Here is a 21,496-nt window from a genome sequence, read left to right as displayed (position 1 = left end):
CAACCCGAGACACTGCTCTCTGACGCGAGCTGGACAGGATTTCCGGGGAGGTGACCCACACGTGCGAAGGAATGAACAGGTGGACAGCAGGCAGGACAGGGCAGTCCCTTCTCCTCACCTTCTCCACGCATGGCCCCTCGCAGGCTGCCCAGGGGCGTTGCTGCTTCCGGGCCCGACCATCAAAATCCCAGATGTGTGAGCCTGCCTGCTCTTTCCCCTTCCAAGAGAACCCCGGAAGCTACCTGTTAAAGAGGCAGAGCCCCAAGACAGAGTCCACACCATCTGCAGGACACCCCCTGATTAGGAACACCCGGTTTGGACTTTATAGGAAATGAACCTCTAGTAAGTTAGGCACTAGGATTTTAGGGTTCAGAAGCTACAGCAGCTACCATGACCTTGGCTAATACAGAGCCAATTCTTTGAACCTCAACTATACGATGACATCCGGAACCTGAGTGAGGTCCCCAGGGCAGTGACAGGAGGGGATCAACACGGCCATAAACAAACACAAAATTCCCCTTTACTGTGTTTGCAGCCAAGGAAACAGAGGCGCAGGGAGACTAAGCCCCCGTGGAGGCAGAAGTGGGATTCAGACCAGGGCAGTCTGACTCTACACAATCTTTCCCTCGCTGCCCGGCCCCTGCCTCCCCACACCTCACTCCCTCCCCAGAGCAAGTGCTCACGGGCACAGGATGGTGGGACCTGGTCGGATCCCGGTCAGATCCGAGACGGGCACCAAGCACTCTCACGGACGGCTTGGAGAGGACGTGCCCGTAGGGGTGGCCGGTCACAGGCCGGCCACGGGGAGGCAGAGCCCGGGCCCAGGCCAACAACCAGAGCCAGGTTGACTTTGTCCTAAACCTCACAGCTCCCCCAAAAGGCTCCAGATGGCCAAACAGTCCCTACATGGTCAAAGCTGGACATCTGATGGCCGTGGATCAAAGAGTTCAAGGTAATTCTATTTTCTCTCGTCAGATGGAGAAAACAATAAGAAAAGCTGGGTTTTAAAGAGCTCCCAGACTCTCTGAAAAGGCATCTCAAGGATGAGGTCAGCCCTGGAAGGGGGTTGCTAGGCAACAGCTGGCTGAAATCTGGTTCTGGTCTCAACAGTGACAGAGAGCCGCAGATACGTGGGGTGGTGGGGGGGTCCTCCCACAGGAAGGGGCTCGAGTGTTGGAAAGACCCCCAGCGCTGAGCACACGCTCGGCCCTTCCTGCTGAGCTCCTGTCCTGCTGGCTCAAGCACAGCCGCCAGACGCAGCCCGTGCCGAGCCACGCAGGAGGTGGTGGCCGGTCCTGGGGAGCCCGTCCTGCTCCAGGCACTGGGAGCCCTGCCAGGCCGAGGGCAGCTCTATCGGGAAACTGAGGTCAGAAGTACAGATGACATTCAAAAACACAAGCAACGGACATATGACTTCCCGAAGAAGCATTTAAAAGCCGGTCCCCCTAAGCCAATCTTCTGAGAAAGATGCATTTTTATTGGAACACAGAAAAGTAAAAAATAAAAGCTTGTAAAAGTCTGTCAAGAAAGCTCGAGCTTCAGAAGGCCACCTTTGGTTAATATCTTTGGAGAGTAACAGATTCCGAGAAACATTATGTACCAGATTTACAGTCAAACACCATAGCAAACAGAAAATGACCCCATGCGCAAAGGGACTTTAACCTGGAAACCGTGAGCTTTATATTCAGTTTCCCAGACAGTCAAAGGAGGAAACCAGGACCGACCTCAGGTTCTCAAAGCCCCGGACTCGGCCCTCAGCCCAGCTTCCATCCCAAGCACTCGCCAGAAACCACCCAAGGAGGGGAGCGCCCGAGCAGACCCCACGTGCCTCCCCAACTTCTCCTCAGCCCTGCCCTTGCTGCTGGCCTGACACTGTCTCCCCCTCCTGTCTAATGAGAACACTGGTCACGGGGCACCTGGGTGGCTCAGTCAGTTGAGCGTCCAACTCTTGACTTTGACACAGGTCATGATCTCAGTTTGGGAGATCGAGCCCCAGGTCGGGCTCTGTATTGAGCATGGAGCCTGCTTAAGGTTCTCTCTCTTCCTCCCTCTGCCCCTCCTTCATACACATTCTCTCTCTCTCTAAAAAAAAAACAAAAACAAAAAAGAACACTGATGATGACTGGATTTGGGGCCCACCTGGGTAAAGCAGAACGACCTCATCTCGAGACCCTTCACTTGACTACACTTGCAAACACCCTTTCTGCAACTAAGGGTCCAGACACGGACGTGTCTTCTGGGGAGAGCTGCCGTTCAGCCCCCTCCAGTTTCTCTGTCCCCGAATTCCCTCAGCGCCGAGTGTGTACCTCTCCTAAGAACCCCCACCTCGCCTCCCTCACATCATTTGTAGCCCTCTGTATCTGTGCCTGACCAGCCTGTGCGCTCGCCCTCCCAAAAGCAGAGCCCGGGTCTGACGCCCTCAGCAGAGGTCTTAGGGCCTGGGGCAGACCTTCGTCATCAGGAGGCAGCCCAGGCCTGTCTTGTGGGTTACTGTGTTATCAACAGACCGTCTATGTACTTTTTATCTTTAGAGATACCGCTTCATAGAATTTCATCAGAGCAGCAACATTTCGGACCAGGAATTTGTCATTTTGGCGTTTGCTGGAAAGCAGAGGTGAAAAGAACAGTCAAGACACCAACCCACACACAGTCCACCAGCCTTCCCTGTGGGCGGGTTTGAGGCTGGAACATGAGAAGGATAAGGGGGAGACGCACAGGAAGGGACCAAAAGGTTTGCAGACTCTTGTGCAAATAGACCCCGCCTGGGGAAGCCAGGACACGCCGGCTGAACGGCCCAACTCGAAGCCCAGAAGGTCCCGTCCTCATGTGTACCCTGCTGTGCCGTCACCAGCGCCCCTACCCCGATGCTGGACGTGGCCTGCAGCCAGGGCAAGTGGGTGGGTGGCCGGAAACTTTGGCCCGGGCCCTGGAGCTCACCGTGGTCCTGGTTAGTGGAAGTCGGGGCACAGCTCAGAGCGAGGAGAGGGATGCCTCGGGACAGGTCCTCAGCTGTCAGGGACCAAACCAGGAACTCAGACACTACCTGTGTCTGGGGTGCCCTGAGGTGTCACCTACGGAACCCGGCAACAACACACAGCATGTTCTGGAGAGCGCTCTCCACGCAGATAAAACGTGGTCACTGCGTGTGCAGGGGAGACACAGGTTACCAGGAAGACCCACGTCCCAAGCACTCACCGTGTCCCGATGGGAACAGACAGCCCCAGAGACCCTGCCCTGAACCGTCTGGGCACCGGGGAAGCCGTCTGCTCAGGACGCGGTGGGGGAAGTCCCATCTGCAGGGAACCATCCCTGGACCCATGTGTTCGGATTCTGGATGGACACGCTGTTAAAGCCGGCCACCTGGACGTGCGGGCAAGGGGGCAAAAGACCTGGAGGACGCGGCCCGAGAAGGCACCGGAGCACCCACAGAGCGTTCTCGCCCGCACAGCCAGGGAGGCCATTTGCCACGGCGACACGTGAGTGGCGGGCTGGCGAGGAACAGCGTAGGAAAAGCTGTTGCCGTTTGTGTTTTTTATGAACTGGAAATCCCATAAGAAATGTGCTCCTGAGCACATGGGGGGCGCGGGGGAGGACACAAGAACAACTCCATGCCCAGGCACCTCCACTCTGCCCAGGTAGCGGGGCCTCTGCCCCAACACTCCGCGGGCCGCGGGGCCTCGCTGAGCCCTCCCGTCCCCTCGTTGCTGACTGTGCTGCTGGGGAGGGGTCTGTATGGTGCGCAGACAGGGGACAGGGCCCCGGGGAGCCCAGAGGGCCTGGTCGCAGGCGACAGCGCCAGGTGTGGGGGCCGCACTGCCCCTGAGAGGAGAACTTTCCACACGGGCTGGCGGAGGTTCGTCCCCCATCCCGCACCCCAGCCTCTACCTGGGTTCGGGACGGGCTGCACGATGTCTCCGTTTCTCCACTTGGTCTCCATGCGCTCCAGCTTCTGGGCCTCGTACCGCTTCCGGCCCTCCTCCTCCTGCTCCTGTCGGGAATACTGCGGGCAAGCGCGGACAGACGGTCAGGCCGGCAGCAGTGAGCCTGGCCTGCCTCCCCTCGGCCTCCCCGGCCAGGCCTGGCTCAGCCTCCTGGACTCAAGGCTTCCTTGTGTGGTGGCCTACATTTACGTAACTGGAGCCATCTATTGTTTTCCTGATAACACACGTCTAATATAAACAACAAAATACACAGAAGGTGGAAACCTCAGTCAAATGTTTGCTTCATGTGCTTTCTAGAATTGTTGTTATGCCCACGTCTATATAGATAGTTCCACCATGCTATGTGAGAAGTTTCTTTCTTTTTTTTTTAACTGTATACTTAAAAAAAATGTTTCTTTTGAGAAAGAGAGAGCAAGCCGGGGAGGGGCAGAGAACGAGGGAGACAGAGAATCCCAAGCAGGCCCCACACTGTCAGCAGGGAGACCAATGCGGGGCTCAGACTTCCGAGCCCTGAGATCATGACCTGAGCCAAAACCAAGAGTCCAAGATTCGGACACTCAACCGACTGAGCCACCCACATGCCCCTGTGGGAAGTGTCAAAGTAGCAATATTTCCTCCTTTCACCGCATTAGCAGAACTTACTAACCTAACATGACTTAGGGGAGAGGCCCGGTTCATATGCGTGAGCGTTTAGCCTGCTCCCAATGTCCCACTGCTAAAACAACATCACGTCAACAATCAGTTACTTATTTTATTTTACACTTGCCCTTGCCTTCCTGGGATTCATTCCTGGACACTGAACTACAGAATCCAGGGAGCCCCAACAGGGTGAGGAGAGAGCAGGTTTTCTGCGTGCCCTCGACATCCTCACTCTGCTGACCCCCAGCCTGTCCAAGAGGCTGCAGGTTTGCAAGGAAGGCTCCCCAGAGCAAAGACAGCCCCACTGGAGCTTTCTTAATGGATGACAGGGGTTTGGACCCAAGAAGTTAAGAAATAAACGTGAATATACAAAAACTGGCACAAAAACTGGGGTTCCTTGGGCACAGAGAGAGATGCTGGGTTTCCCTGACGTGACAGCAAGGGCCCCGTCCTCCGGCCCCGTGTAGGGTACACATGCCCTTCCTGTGGGACATGAGAAGACCAGACCAGGTCCCCGGGCCGTCTGACAGCTGCTTCCCCCAGGGGCCCGGCCCTCTCCCTTCCCGCCGCCACGGCCCAGGCCCCCTGTGCTGACTGTGGCCCAGCCATCCTCCTTTGGTTGGTTCCAACATCTGCCCCTTCATTCCCTCAGCCAGCATTCCTGGCTGAGCCCACGGAGTGGCCACTAAGCTCAGGGCCCCTTGTTCCCTTCTCTGTCCCCCCATGAAGGCTCTCTGACTTAGGCAAATTCATTTCAGGTTGCAATTTTAGAGCTCCTTTCAAAAGCTACTTTTAAACTTCTTGATCTTCCTGCTCGTGGCTCTGCCCCAAATCACACAGGGTCTGAACACCACTCTGCGGCTTAATTACCATTATCTGAGGCTCAGAGAGCCTGTCTCCAAAGGAGGCTGAGAAAGGAGCTGAGTGGTTTGTTCAAAAGAAACAGACCATGAGTGTTTAAGTTGCAGTGGATAATTTACCCTTTTCCTCCATAAGTAAATTGTTGCTTCCCGTCCCACTGTCCAGAGTAAAGGCCCTAAGAGCAGAGTCTGTGCTGTGCCTATCTGGAAAAATCCATGGTTGAACTCAACTGTCCTCAAGAAATGCCTTTTAAAGAGATTTAAAAAACAAAAATTTTTTTTAATGTTTATTTATTTTTAAGACAGAGAGAGACAGAGCATGAACAGGGGAGGGTCAGAGAGAGAGAGGGAGACACAGAATCTGGAGCAGCTCCAGGCTCTGAGCTGTCAGCACAGAGCCGGACGTGGGGCTCAAACCCACAGACCGCGAGATCATGACCTGAGCCGAAGTCGGACGCTCAACCGACTGAGCCACCCATGCGCCCCTAAAGAGATTTTAAGAAAGAGCCAACCCCTGCCCCGCCCCCGCCCGGAGCCTAATAAATCCTGGCTGTGTGCAGCCACATGGGGCCTGGCAGGGCCCCATCCAGACTTGAGCCACGAAGGCAGAGGAAACGCAGCCTCCTCACAACCGTTGCCCTGCTGGCTTTAAATCTGGGGATAAAATCACTAGAGCATCCCAGTGATGGGCTGGCTGGTACCCCACTCCCATCCCCAAGGGCTCGCCAAGCCCAGCTGATGTGAATGAAGCAGAAGCCAGCTCAGCCCAAATGTCCCAACTGTCTGTGCAAGACTCTTAAGTGCACATTCGGACACTGGAAAAAGCCCCAAGCGTCCACTCTCCACCACCCACCAGGTCTCTCCAGGGCCGTGCTGCCCCCCCGGCCACCGCAGGAATCTTTCTCCTGTCACAGGGATACTGGGGTCCCTGTTTCCTGGAGAAGAAGGTGGAGTTATTTAACACTGCACACGGTTGACGGCTGGGCTTCTTCCAGGGAAATGTGCACATGCAGTAAATCCATGAGCACACGAGCGTGTGTGTTCTAAGGTATGTGTGTGCCTGTGACATCTACATGTGTATCTGTGAGATATGTGCGACATACACGTAGATAATATGTATATACACGCGAAAGAGACATGTAATACACACGCACCAAGACAGAGATGTGTGTTCTCGGATAAATGACAGCTGTCAAAGGTTGACAGGAAGATTCAGGGGGGGTATTAGGAAGCCTTGTGGCTAAGCTGCCAGCAGATAAGCATAAACGCCAGAGAGACACAGCTTTCCAGAATCAATCAGGACAATGAAAACAGCAGACCTATATTTCAAAGCAACTGAAGGCTTATATGTGGGCCTCACACGTGGGGGAAGAAAAGCTCCCATAAATATTAGCAGCGGCTGCAGCTGGGAGCTGGGTGGTTTCTCCCATCTGGAGAACTCGCCGCTTCCGCCTCTACAAGGGCAAAGTTGGTATTTATGTCTTATCAAAGCCGGCTGAACAAAGGGGTTGGGAAAGCTCTGGGCCCCTCCGGGATGTGGGGGTGAGTGCTCCCTGGGGAGGAGCTGCCCTGGCCCTCTGGGGGGACAGGAACCGGCACGCCACCCACCCCGTCCTGCTGGCTGAAGACCCAAAGCTCTCAGCCCCCGGGGCCCTGAGGAGCCAGAGGAAGCAAAAGCTTACTTGCTCAGCCCCAGAATCTTCCCTCGGTATCAACCCCGTAACACATATCAGATGGCGCTGAAGCCACAGAAAAGGTCTGCCAGAGACTTCTAAATTCTGTGGCATCTGAAAACTAAATCAGTTTAGTAATTATGTTGTACTTACATGCGGATATGGCTAATTTAACGCCAAGTGCTTAGTGGGAAATGTGAAGGCAGAGGCAGGTACGTCTGTTAATTTCTAGAGAGAAAAAGTCACTGTGCCTCAGACTTGGGTCTTAAAGCCCCTGCACCAGTCAGTGGTGCAGGGACGGGAGAGACGGAGGAGAAGGGAGAGAGGCGGCGGGGTGGGGCTGGACTGAAGGGTGGTGTTCTGGCTTGAACAGGGTCCTGTCAAAGCTCCTGCCTCCCCCGGGACCGGTACAAGTGGCTTCTCACAGCATCGGAGTCTACGCGGGTGTAATCAGCGGGGATGAGGACATACTGCATGTGGACCCCCGTGCCACCGGCTGGGGCTCAGCTAGGCAGGGCACACACAGACACCCGAATGAGAAGTCTGAGGCAGAGGTGGGAGGGGTGATCCCACCAGCCAAGGAGTGCCCGCAGCCGCCAGAAGCTGGAAGAGGCAGGAAGGGTCCTCCCTGGGGCCTCCGTCCCAGCAGCCCAAGGACACTCACACAGACATGACCAGCAGGAGCCATCGGCCCCACACCCCGGCCCTGAGCGTCCACACACTCTCCTCGCTTGTGCAGGGGTGGGTGACACAGTGCTGTTGGGGGTGGGGGGAGCGCTGCCTCCCTTCTCTCACAATTCCAAAGGACTGGCCACCAACCTGACCCCAGGCCAAGGTCTAAGCACCCTTCCTGTTCAATGCGGAGAGGGCTCCCCTGCCCCAAGGTGTCTTTGTAAAAATCTAGACTACACGGCAGCCGGAGCCCCGCGGCCGGCCATCCCCACCCGGGGAAATGTGCCACCTGGGCCTGGACTGTCCCCGGGGGCCCAGACAGGGTGTATGGTTAGACACTGAGCTGGTGGGCAGAGGGTGGGAGGCCAGTCTTACCCTGCAGGGGCGCGGGGGAGTGAGAAAGCCTGTAGGGGAGACAGAGCGGGCCTCCCCTAAGTGGGAAGGGCCTGTGCCAGGGGGTCCCCAGGAGCAGGGCAGGGACAGCTGGGCCCAGCCAGGATCGCCCGGCTTCTCTGTGAGCTATGTGAGCAGACACCGGTCCCCACCTATCTGGTTCTCGGTTCCATTACTTGAAAAAATGTTGTTCTCTGGGCACCAGGGAGCTTAGGTGGCTAAGCATCAGACTTGATTTCAGCTCAGGTCACGATCTCACGGTTCGTGAGATAGAGTGACGAGTTGTGAGACTCAGCTCCACACCACCAGTGCAGAGCCCGCGTGGGATTCTCTCTCTCCCCCTCTCTCTCTGCCCCTTCCCTGCTCGTGTGCGCACGCCTTCTCTCTCTCTCTCTCTTTCAAAATAAATAAACTTAAAAAAATGTCGTTCTCTGTATGTCGTGACGGCAGGGAAATGCTAACTGCAGCCATAGGACCTTTCTCTCTGAGAAGAGCTTGGGTGTGAGAACTAACGAGAGCTGCGGGTGTCCACGGAGGAGCTGTCATGCGTGTCCTGGAAACACGAAGGGACTGGGGTCACGGGAGGAGGCGAGGGGCAACCTCAGGGAAGGAACGAAATCCTTCACTGGCACCATGTTCACCCTCCAAAGCCTGCCCACCCCAGCGCGCCCACAGCGGGCCCAGAAACAACCAGAACACGATGGGCTCCCTCCGTGCAAAGATGCCTCTGTCTGCAGCAAAGCCACAAGGACAGAAGCAAGGGTGGTGCCAGGCACCAGCAGGGGCAAGTGGAGGGAGAAGAGGCTGAAACAGAGATGTCTTAGCGTCTGTTTCCTTAGGGACCACGAAGGGGAGCAGCTGGCCTGGGCCAGGCAGCCTGGAGGTCCTGGCTCTCGGCAGAAGGACCCGTCACCCAACACCGTCCTGGCCCCCACCTCTCCTCCGGTCGGGAGCACGAGGAAGGGTCCTCCAGGAAGGGCATCTGGCTGCACGGGGCCAGCCTTCACTCACGTTCCCATCAGGGAAGATCCCAGGCAGGGACACCCCCTCCACTGGCATTTCTTGTTGGCAGGCCGGCGCCCAGCCCCTGCGGCTCTCCAGGGACGTCTGTGTGGCCGATGACCAGGCCTCTGCCATCTGTTCCCAGAGGGAAGTGGAAGGGGGTCTCCTTACCACGACTGGAGGCACCTCCAGGACCTTGTCCACGTTCTTCAGTGACAGGGGCACGTACCACAGGGTGGCCTTGTTGGTCAGCTTTTTAGTTCCTTCAGAGAAAAAAAAACAACACATGAGTGGTGACACAGGGAGACCACAGGAAGTTCAGGGCACAGGGCAGGCGGGACTGAAACACACCTCTCTCGGGCCCCTAATCCCCAAGGCCTTTTTGAAAAAAATTTTAACGTTTGTATTTATTTTTGAGAGAGAGAGACAGAGTGTGAGCAGGGGAGGGGCTGAAAGAGAGGGAGACACAGAATCCGAAGCAGGTTCCAGGCTCTGAGCTGTCAGCACAGGGCGCGATGTGGGCCTCGAACCCACGAACCGTGAGATCATGACCTGAGCCCAAGTTTGATGCTCAACTGACCGAGCCACCCAGGCGCCCACCCAAAGCCTTTTTTAGCCACAAGGTGCGAGCGGGGGCTGGAGCACCGGAAGCCAGCACCATCCCCACCACAATGCTGCCCTCTGGAGGGTGCTGGAGAGGCTTCAGTTCACACACCTTGAGCCTGGGGGGGGGTCCCGGCTTTCCAGCATTTGCTGACACAGAGGGCGCCACCTGCAGGCACTGCCTCCTTGCGGGTATTTGATGGAAGGGAAGTTTGGTCCCCAACACGCCCAGAAGCCTGAGCAGCCTCAGGTGGGGCCCTCACTCAGCACCTCCCGGAGAAGAGGGGACAAAGCCAGGGGACTCAGCCCAGGCCGAGCTCGGGTTCCCGCAAACAGGTCCGGCAGACCCTGAACTTCTGGTCAAGCACGCTCTGCTGAGAAGCTTCACACCACAGTGCTCAGCAAGGGGACATCCACCTGCCTCAACACCACTGAGAAGAGCTCCCGCCACACAGGGGCCAGAAGGACAGCGGCACGTGGGCAGGAGGCTCGGGGAGTCACCGAGCCAGGGCACATGTAGGAGGCCGGTGGGGGGGGGGGGGCTGGCCAGGCCACAGACCCTGGCACAGGTGCACAGCCAGCCAGGTGAGGCTGGTCCTTCACACTGGACGCTTGGATTCACTGCTGACTCAGAGCTCCCATCCAGAAACTTCAGAGTGGAGTGCTGAGAGACAGTCAGTGGGCCACTGACTCCCACTCTGGGCGGAACGACAGGGAACAGAACCCTCGATGGGGCTACCACAGAGGCCTGTCTGGGCTGAGAACCCTGGACCAGAAAAGTCGAGAGTCACTTAGTCCACTCCCCCTCACCTGTACTGGAGGACCCCGGAGCCCAGAGGGGTCAAGGGATTTACCTAGGGTCCCACAGCAACTCGGTGCCACTCAGACCCAGGCAGGCCTCCGGGATCCCAGTAATTTCAGGGAACTATTGGCAAGGATGCCTTCAAAGAGTAGCTTCTCAACATGGAAGATCCCCAACATGGAGACCGGTAGGTACATCTGCAGGAAGCAAGTGTAGCAGACACGGGGCAGTGAGGCCTGCTCTCTGAAGCCCCTCTTAGAGCTCCCTTCGCCTCAGTTCTTTCTGACCTGCCTTCCCAAAGGGGGCCGGGGGCTCTGGTCTCCTCCTCTACACACAGCCCTCAGGACCAGGCCGAGCCCCGCGGTCACGTAGGAGGAGGGTGAGCCCGAGGTCCCCGGGCCTGGTCCTGACGCCTGGCCCCGACACGACGGTACCATCAGCACGACACGGGAACCACAGGCAAATCACATGGAAACTATTTTCACTGCGCTTTGACTGAGAGTAAATCTGACAACCTGCTTTGGGGAATAAAGATTTCCTGTCTGACTCTGCTGGAGCCGGCCTGACAAACTGGTTTCCATGGAAACCCGCAGTGGCCGGCCTCTGGACCTAAACGAACACTGCAGGGCAAATGAGGCAAAACATGCTAATTGCACTTTCTCCATCATTTAATAAAACCATCAAAAGACAGTTGCAGGATTAAAAACACCTATTTGAAAATCTTAAGGGCTCCCAGCTATTTTCTGGAGCGTTTGCACCAATCACACCCCAGTTAGCTTAATATTTTGACAGTTGCCGGAGATGAATGAGCCTTCTCGAAGGCGAAGGTTTGCTGGTTGTCTGCCTCGGTCAGTGCTCGCTCGGCTGCCTCCTGACAGGCTGCACAGCCCCCGAAGGAGGGGGACCCACAAGACAGGGGACCTCTGCCTGCTGGGGTCTCAGTTCCCTCTGCCGTCAGAATCCCCCTGGGTCTGCTGGGCCACACACTGCTGGAGGGGGGTGCCACAAGTGCACGGACAAGGCGGCCGAGCCCTGCCCTCCCCTCCTAGTCATGTGGACAGACAGACACACGTTAAGACAGAGCGGGAGGCCTCGGGGGACACAGGGCCCTAGAACAAGAGAGAGACACACGGATCCAAACACGGAAAGACAGAGAGAGGGATGCACAGACGTGGCAATTGGAGAAAGAGAGCCAGAAATGAGAGAGAGGGGGCGCCTGGGTAGCTACGTCGTTGAGCATCTGACTTCGGCTCAGGTCATGATCTCACGGTTCATGGGTTCGAGCCCCACATTCAGCTCCGTGCTGATGGCTCAGAGCATGCAGCCTGCTTCGGATTCGGTGTCTCCCTCGCTCTCTGCCCCTCCCGCGCTTGTGTGTGCTCTGTCTCTCAAAATAAACATTCCAAAAAAAAAGAAAGCAAGAAAGAAAAGAAATGAGAGAGAGACCAGAAGTCACGGAACAAGAAAGGAGGCAGCAGGACGTTCTGGGGCAAGGTGACCAAGCCGTGTGGAGAAACCGCGGCCTCAGGGCTCCAGGCGTGACTGACCCCTTCCCGTGTTACAGGGGAGGCCTGAGGTCAGGAGTGGGGACACCTGGGCCAGGGGCCCGTCCCTTGCTTCTCCCGAGCCTGTGTCTTCTCAGAACACAGTGGGATCAGCAAGCCTGCCCCTCCGTCCTGCAAGCTGGACACATGCAGCCCTCTCCTCGCCGCCAGTGCCCTTCTGCACAGGGCAGATGAGGCCCCAAGTGCCCACCCTGCAGGGAAGGAGCAGAGACGAGGCCACGGGGGCCCAGGGGCCCGGGGAGGTGCGTCCTCACTGGTGGGGGGGGCTGCTATCCTGCCAGCGCCGCCCCAGGCGAGAGCCTCCAGCCCCCCCCGTGGGAGGGACCCCTCGGAAGTCAGGCAGAGCGTGTCGTTCTAGACAAAACCCTCCGTCAGCTTCCCATCTCTACACAAACACAAATCTCCCCGGCAGCCTCTGCGGGTTTGGTGGTTCGTTCACTCCCTTGTTCTCTGCCCCCTGGTTGTCAGCTCCACATTTGCTTGGAGACAAGGAAAGTGCCCGGGAGAGGAAGACACGGCCGTTTCCCTCAGAGGTTCTCGATCCAGGGCTGGGTTTCTCTGCCTCGGCGCAAGGACACTGCATCACCCTTCGTGGTGGAGACCATCCCGCGTACCCCTGGCCTCCCCACACTGGATGCCAGTAGCTTTGCTCCAATTGTGACAACCAACGATGTCCCCTTGAGAGGCACCATGCCGGGGGTCTGATGCCAGGGAGGTAAGCTCCACTTTCAAAGTCAAGAGCGCCTCTGTCCCCCGGCCTCTTCCCCATTCGCCAACAGCGATTCTGTTCCCCAGGGCTTCCTCCTGGGCCACAGCTTGGGACATGCCAGAAAGGGGGCTTCGATGACAGAAATCCGGAAGGCATGCCCCTCCCCCATTTTTGGTCCCTGGCTCGGAGACACTGACCATCACGATGAACAGCAGCACTGCTGGGACTGCCATCGACAAGGAAGCATGAGGACAGAGAGCAGCTGAGGCAGTGACGTCCCCCGACAATGCCCAGCACTGCCCAGGAGAGACAGCCTGGGCCACAGAGGGACAGGCCACAGGGAGTGATGACAGACACCCCAAGGCCCTACTGTGAGAAGACAGTACCTAGGTACCCCTTTCTGTGCCATCACCTGAGGCATCCCACGTCCCTCTAATGCCAGAGTTGCAACAGGCTTTAGGCCACAAACACGGGGCACAGGGGTGCTGGCCGCTCCCTGATCCCAGGCCTCGCGCTGCACCCTTCACTGGGCCATGGCTGGGCCTGCCGGGGTCACCGGGATGTTCCAGATGGACAACTGTGCTCTGGGCCCAGGGAAGGGAGAAGCCTGCGCCCCTTAAAGCTCTCTGAGCACAGCACCCTGCGGGGATGGCCGAGGAAGGGGCGAGGGGGGCATCAGGACCCAGGCAGCTCCTGCCTTCAGAACCAGCGTGGACTGTCCTCCGCGCGGGAGGACAGGGTGGTCTGGGACAGGGAGGGGGCAGCAAGGGGACAAAAGGCCCTGCCTTCGTCGTCAGCAGCCTGGTTATAAAAAGCAGCAGCGGGTGCAAACCAGAGCCACGCTCCCCTGCAGAGCCCAGTGGGAGGATGAAAAGGGGTTTCCATGGTTACCACCCTGAGAAAGAGAATATTCAGATCAAACCAGAGTCAAAGGTTGGCCCAGTGAGCTTTCAGCCTAAGCCTGGTATGCAGGGCCTGGGGCGGGCGCGGGGCACCACCTTCACTTAGGAAGGCTTAGGAAGGGAGGGGGGAAGGGCCTGTGCCCTCCCAGCCCCCCGCCCGAGGAGCAGTCACTAGGCCACCACCCCCGGAAGGCAGGATGGGCGGTGGCTGCACCCCCAGAGCCAGAGCTCGAATCCTGGTCCAGGCACGCGCTCCCGGGGTCTCGCTGCTTAACCCCTTCCTGTCTGCGAAACGAGGATGGCAGGGTGGGAATTAAGGGAGGTCATTCACAGACAGCGTCAGGACCGGCCCCTGCTGCAGGGTCAGCCCTCCATGCATGTGAGCTGCGGCCGCCGCCGTGCTGTCACCGCTGGTGAGACGCGATGCGGAAGTTACCTGTGAGGATGTTTTCAGACATCACGTTGACCTGGACTTCCACGGAGTGCTTGGAGGTATAGGTGATCTCCGCGCTGACGTGCGCCACCTCCCCGATGCACATGGGCGACAGGAAGTCGGTGCGCTCGACCCGGGCCAGGGCGGCCACGCAGCGCTCCTGCAGAGGGACCAGAGACAGGTTACCCGCAGGGCAAGTCCCCACCCTGGAGACGCTCCTGAAAACGGCCTTCCTTTTTTCCCCCACTGGGAAAGCAGCACCACATTCCGAACTGCAAAACCACAGGGGACGCGGGAATGCCCGAGGGGAACAAACACTCCAAAGCGATCGCTAACGGGATTCTCTGAGTGGTGACGGTTATGAGTGGCTTGTTTCTTTTTTCTAATTTTTCTACAAAAGACGTGTATTACTTGCATAATGAAAGGTAAAAAAAGATATACTCCTTATGGAACATTTGGGAAATACAGCGAAGTAGACAGGAGAGGGAAGATCACTCCTCCCATCCATCCGAAGAGGAGCCAGTTTTCTATTTTGAGATCCTCCCTCCCAGGCTCTTCTCCTTAAGAATGGGATCTCACTGGTTCGTGTGCGGTTAGTCTTATACGGTCATGCGAAAACAAACATGCGTGTCCACAAACTGCCTTTTTTCACTCAACACAAGGGAAAAGAACCTGGCTGCGTTACAACCAGGGCCCTGCAATCACTATTCTTTAAGTTTTATTTATCCTTCAGATAGGCACCCCCTTCGCAGAACTCAAAATTCAAAAGGGTATACAGGGCACCAGGGCTGCCTAACGTCACCTGTCCCTAGCCACCCAGGACACCCCAGGGTAATGGATCATCACGGCCACAGAATACACCCACACCTGGAGTGCCATCCGGAGGGCACGCGACAGACTACTGTGGGGCTCGTTCTCTATCAAACGTGACAGACTTCCTCATTCGTGTGCACGGCACTGCCCGTGACTGGTATTTCCCGCCATGTCACTGCAAAAGTATGTTTATGGCTGGATAGAATGGAATATTCTTTCCTCTGTTGTTAGAGATTTGGGTCAACACCAATTGTTTGTTGGTTTGTTTGTTTAAATTCACTCTTCTCCAATGAAGTCTTTATTTTTTTAAAGTTTATTTATTTGAGAGAGAGAGAGAGAGAACACAAGTTGGGGAGGGGCAGGAAGAAAGGGAAAGAGAAAGAACCCCAAACAGGTTCTGCGGGGCTCAAACTCACGAACCAAGAGATCACAACCTGAGCCAGAATCAAGAGACGCTTAGCTTCACTGACTGGAACCACCGAGGCACCGCCCTCCGACCCCCCACACCCACCCCCCACTAAGTACTTCTTCTTATAAACAGTCCTGTGATGGATTCCCTTAGGTCATTTTCAGTACCGGGGACTGTTGCCCAGACCCAAGGGACAGACACCTTGGTGCCTGCTCCCAGAGTACTTCTCAAGAGGACAGCAGCGTGTGACGCGGCCTCAGCGCCTCCTGGCGCTGGCACGGAGGACTGCTCACTTCTCGTCGGTGCTAACGGAACGACACGAAGGTCGCAGGTGTTTGAAGAGGGGGACTTCAGACCCTCACTGCACCCTCTACCGCTTCCTGCCGGAAACCAATCATCTCTTCTGGAACGCTGAGCACACGTCTGGCTGCCCCAGGCCGGGCGGGGAGCAGGGAGTGTGAGATGGGGCTCACTTTGACAGCCTGGCCCTCAGGGCCTGCCCGCTCTGGGACTCGCTTTCCCGGTTGCTCCTCACAGCGCCCCCCGTCCCAGGGTGGGCCATACCACACTTGTAGGTAACGGTCACTTTGAGCCCTGGCAACACCACCCGCGGCACCCGAGCCAGAACCCGCCTGCTGCCTCGCAAACGTGCAGACTCCCTGCCCCACCTCAACCCACAGGACCTGCCTCTTTTGGAGGGACGGTCAGGGAACCTCCACCTTCACCCCTCCCAGGTGAGTCTCAGGAACACGGGGGTCGGGGGTTCCTCCGGTGTCTGTTCCTGTAAACGTGCCAGAGGCAGGTGTCAGCAAGACAGGGGACCAGGGTGATGGGAAAGGTCCTGGGGCTAAGCTGGGGCCACTCTGATCTGCCCTCGCCCCCTAAATCGCACGGACACCCGGAAGGAGGCTTCTGTGGCTGCAGCACCACCCACTGGTAGAAAGCTGGAAAGACACGCGCTAAGCGGAGCAGGACAGAAACCAAGGCCCTGCCTCTGGGCCGCTTGTTGGGGTCATCCGAGCGCTGTCTGCGAGACCCAGGTATCTTCACTGGAGAGTGGCTGAGCTTTGGCATGGCTACGCTCACACGCGGGTAACGTGTATGCATATGTATTAATAATTTCTAATGGAAATGCAGCTTACTCTCACATCTGTCCACGTCTAAGCCTCGGATGGACCTGAGCTTTCCCACGGCCACAAAAGCATTCCTTCATTCACAGTACAGGCCCCCCCGCCCCCGGTCCACGGGGGATTCCTTCCAAGACCCTCACTGGAGCCTGACACCACGGGTAGTCCCGAACCCTATAGATACCATTTCTCCCCTACATACACACCTACGACAAAGTTCTAAGTTAGGCACACTAACGAATAATACCAACTATAACAACATGCTGTAGTAGAAGCCATGTGAACATGGTCTCTCTCTCTCTCTCTCTTAGTGTACTTCTTCCTGGGACCATGTGAGATGAGAAAATGCCTATGTGACAGCTGCAGGAGGTGAGTGACATGGGCAGGTGACACAGCGTTAGGCCGATATCTGACGGTGCATCAGAGGAAGGGTCATCTGCTTCTAGACCGCGGGTAAACCAGGGCAACTGAGACCGCAGACCAGGCGGGCTCTGACGCACGGAGCCAGGCTGCGCCTCGAGCGCCTTTCGGGGGAGTAAGTCAGAGCACCTGCCCTCGGCCTGGGTTCGGATGACAAACAGGGCAATGCCTCACAGTGGCAGGTGCTCTGAAGAGGGCAGCATGGGATGGGGTAGGGGTGGAGGCGGCCTCCCCACAGAGGGCACATCTGAGCTGAGGCAAGAACTCGAGGCAGGTATGGAGTGTGTCCAGTCCAGGCGGAGGGGAGGGCAGGCTGGACTGTGCAGGGGCGGGGTGGGGGAGCACAGCAGAAGGTGCAAACGCAGGTCAGCAGGGCCTGCAGGGCCAGGTGAGGAGCAGGTCCAGGAGTCTGTGGGAGACACAGAGGGGACGCGCAGATGGGCTCACGTTTAGTCCACACGCTTCAGGGCCGAGTGAACTTTCGGCAGGGGGCATTTATGTTCCCTTCCATGAACCGGAACACTGGCAGAGTGGCCCAGGAGGCTACAGAAAGGCAGTCAGGAATGCTTTCAACACACACCTGGCACAGGACACCTCGGCCGACAGGACGCCTGACAGTGGCCTCAGATCTGCTCTTCTGGGTTGGAAGGCCACTCGTTATGAATCCTAAGCTCGGTTCCAAAGGACAGAACAAATGTTTATGGGGCAGCCACTCAGGAGTCTTACCGGGGCAGGGAGGGCAGCCTAAGAGACAGGTGTGCTGCCTGGGGACTCTATGCCAGGCTGGACCCAGGGCAGGGGCAACTTGACTGGGAGCTGCTGTCCAGGGACCTAGCAGGGCACTGGGCCCGCCTCAGGCATTCCATAAAAAACAGGCATGACCCAAACATTGAGAATACGGACAGATGAATACCTGTATTCAGTACGAGGTTCTCCAAACTGCACGCACCCCTGTAACTCCCTGCTGAGAGAGGGAGAGGCAGCCCCACCCTGGGAAGCAGCCATGAACAATCTGATTAGCATGTACCCCCAGGAAGTTGCCCTCTGCCACACTCCCAAAGGTGGCCGGCATCACACCGCCTGTTGGGCTCAGATACCCAGAAAACCACAGGGGCTGGGCTCCTGAGTGACCACAAGACTTTGGGCCAGGAGAGCAGCTTCAGAAGCAGGGCCAGAAAGAATAGCGCTGGGCCCTGGGCTCAACTCCCAGCTCTGTCACTCATTAGCTCTTGACCTTGTGAAATACAGAAAGAAATGGTGCCGGCACACTGCTGCCAGGATTCAAGGGGATGATATGTGGAGAGAGGGGGGAGCTGCCCCTCTCATGGGCCGGTGGGGATCAAACGTGTGAGCGAGTGGGTCCAGAAAGGGTTAGCTCTTATCACTGCTGTTGTGTGAGCCACACCTGCCCCTACACCCACTCAGGCTGCCCCCTGCCGATGCCAGCCTCAAGGACGCGGCTCTCTGTGACCTTCAGGAGACCATATAACTTTTCTAGGCCTCCGCTCCTCACCTACAAAGTGGGGTTAAGAAGATGGTTGGGAAGATTCCACAAAGAAAAGAAGGTCAAGCACCCAGGGTGATCACTGGCGCATAAGCGCCTATGAAACGGAGGCTCTCATTGGGTGACCACTCCACAGACGCTTCTGGCAATGAGCAGACAGCCAGCGGGAGCCCACAGTTTTCCAGGCCTCTGCCCAGATGTTGAGCATCCGGCAGGGACCCGACAAACAAAAAGTCCCTCCCTTCGCGGGGCTTACACTCTAACGGGGTGCAAAAGGGGGCAAGCATACCAAAGATACAGGAGCAAAACACAGTGTTCCAGGAATACCTGGGAGCAAGGAGGGAGCTGGTCATCAGGAAAGGCCTGGATGGAGGTCGTATTTACAGAGACTGGAAGGAGGGGCGAGTCATGCAGATATCTGGAGGAAGAATAGCCCTGGCAGAGGGAAGAGGCAGTGCAAAGGCCCAGGGGTAAGAACACACTGGCCAGTTCACACAGCCGCAGGAGGGCCAGTGTGGCCCCGGCGAGTGTTGAGAGGAAGGCACGGTAGAGGAGACCCAGGAACTGGCCGGTGCTCAGATCTGGAACCACCCAGCAGGCAGAGCCAACAGGATCAGCTGCCAGTGAGAAGGGAGTCAATGGGTGTAAGTAACTGAATGCCGCAGAGGTCGTTTACGGAGGAGAGGGAGGCTGTGGGAGGAGCGGCCTGGGGAAAGGCCCAGGGTGTCTTTTTGGCCTTGTGAAGGTCAAGGGGCCAGTTAAGCATCCAGGTGGAGCCACAAGAGGCCCGGCTGGAAACAGAGCCCCGGGCCTACATGACGGTACTAAAGGCACAGACCGGATGAGGTCTTGAGGCGAGTGGGGTGGGGGTGCCCTCCCCGACTCAGAGCCCCAGAGAAGCCTCTCAGAGATCAGCATCAGCACCCGTGCCAGCATCTACCTGGAGCTGCCTGGGGCTCACATGCCCCCCTGAACCTGGAACTTCTACACCCCTATCCTGGGTCCGCCAGTCCAGAGGCCTCTCCAAGCCAACGCGTCACAACTGTCCTTCCTGCGCCCAGGCTCCCTCCAGGGAGCGCAAGAGGAGAAGCGGAGGCTCAAAGCACAGGTTTGAGGCAGATTCGTGGTCCAGACCTACCCACACTCCCCCACGCAGCCTCGGGCAAGTAGGCGACCTCTTCTCTACGTCCTCACTTGTGCAATGGGGACAACGGGGCGTGGCGAGGATTATGAGTGGGAGCACTTCACAGCTTTGCAGAACATTAAGCACTTACTGACAGCAGTTACACAGGCCCTCACCACCCACGTGGCCTCCCAAGGCCCCCCTCCTCCTCTCCCCTACCCTGAGGTTCTCCTTCCCAGTGTCCAGCCTCTCCCGCCAGGCCCGAGGGGGACCCTCACTGTCTCTCTCAGCCCCCAGGCCCCACAGGCTCAGGCCCACCCTCCCCACGGCCAGCAGAGGGCGTGCTCTGGACACTGCTGGGTTTGCCCCAGAACTCCAAGGGCTCCTGAACAAGTCCAGAGTCCTGGCCAGGCAGACGAGCTCCTCCTTCACACCCAGCTCCTCCTGGGTGTCAATGTCCACCCAGTAAGTAACACATTCACCCCGGCCTGGTTTATCACACGCACACGCACACGCACACACAGGTGTTGCTGTCGTATTCTCCTCGAGCCACCCCCGCCCCCTCCAGCATTCCTATCATCACAGCAGGTGGCTGGCAGAGGCCCATGGGGACACAGGTCACAGGACACAGGGACACAAAGGCCACAGCTTCCTGTGGTGCCGCATCTCTGCTGACCCCCAGGTGGCAGCGTGGCACAAGACAGACCCCCTTCCCCAAGCAAGGTGGCTGGCAGGCCTCTGGAAGAAAGGTCAGGTCCCTTGGGGCTGGAGGGACGGTAAGAGGTGATGTCCCAAAGCCCCCAGCTGCCTTGAAGTCCCAAAAGCAGAAAGCCCGGCCCTCAACCCAGGCGGTCAGGGCTTTGCTGGCTCGGTACTTGCCCTGGCTCCCCCCCCCCGCCAGGGGGTGGATGGGGCAGAGGAGGGGTCAGACCCAGTGTGGCCAGGCTGGGGATGGGGGTGGGGATTTAGAAACCAAGACTTTAAGGAGGAGGAGTTTAAAGGCAGCTCTCAGCTCAGTCTCTGGCTGTCCCCTGTCCTCCCTCGCTGGGCCCCAAACCAAGAAACCTACCCAGGGCTTCTGGAAATCCCCAAGGCCCAGGGGATGAAGGAAGGGAAGACGCCAAGCAAACTCCTATCCTGACCCAAGAGTGGTGCAGTGCTGCATACAGAGGGATGCCAGGCCTCCTGGGCCCTGGAACCTTCCATGCAGCCTGCATGACCGCCCCAGACACTTACCCCATTCTGGCTGTTACAGTGCCGGGTGCTGATGATGGCCCCTGCCTCCTCGATCATCTTCAGGATGGTTCCACCGTGGACATTGCCAGCCACATTGGCATCATCCGGCCTCATGATCCTAGGCAGAGGAGAGAGAAGCAGGATGAGGCTCCTGAGAAGGATGTCACTCATCAACAGTGACCACCCAGGGTGAGGAGAAGGTCCTCCAAAGAGACCAATGGCTCCCAAAGAAGGAAAAAGAACTTTCCATGAGTTTGGTCACAGTGGGCTGCTGACCCGACAGCCCCAGGCAAGAGGCCACCGGGTCCTGTTTCCACGGGAGGGAGGAGGGCAGAGAGCAGGAAGTTGTCCCCAAGAGCTACAGGCACCCAGCAGACAAGGGGTGACAGCGGGGACCTTTGGCAGAGACAGCAAGGTGGCGGCATGACCGTTGGGAGTTCCCAGCACTCCTGCCCTTCCTGCTTCCCAGGCTCCCCAAAGACCTGGGGTTGGATGAGCAGGGCAGGGCTGAATGAGCATGAGGACACAGGCTGTGACCCCCTTGGACAGCGGACAAATTCCCGGGACAGGACCCCCCCTATCAGGAGTCCCAGTGGGGCCGGCTGCCCTGAGAACTGGAAACAAGCCACAGCTCTAGGTACAAAGGCACAAAGTTCCACTATAAGAGACA

General features: G+C 57.6%; 1 protein-coding gene across 5 annotated transcripts in view; it reads right to left on the bottom strand.

The window, feature by feature from the left end:
• The window catches only part of ACOT7 (acyl-CoA thioesterase 7), a 101,221-nt gene that overhangs the window by 47,718 nt on the left and 32,007 nt on the right, over positions 1–21,496 (bottom strand). For all 5 annotated transcript variants that reach the window (XM_078452507.1, XM_078452503.1, XM_078452505.1 and 2 more), the window contains exons 2-5: positions 20,827–20,944; positions 14,198–14,354; positions 9,352–9,443; positions 3,886–4,000 (exon numbers count right to left, since the gene is read on the bottom strand). In XM_078452507.1, the coding sequence (XP_078308633.1) occupies positions 3,886–4,000; positions 9,352–9,443; positions 14,198–14,354; positions 20,827–20,944 (482 nt within the window). The remainder of the gene's footprint in view (positions 1–3,885; positions 4,001–9,351; positions 9,444–14,197; positions 14,355–20,826; positions 20,945–21,496) is intronic.

Source organism: Panthera onca, chromosome C1, assembly GCF_046562875.1.
Source record: "Panthera onca isolate mPanOnc1 chromosome C1, mPanOnc1 haplotype 2, whole genome shotgun sequence".
NCBI classification, from domain to species: Eukaryota; Metazoa; Chordata; class Mammalia; order Carnivora; family Felidae; genus Panthera; species Panthera onca.
This window is presented reverse-complemented; position numbering and strand designations above follow the sequence as displayed.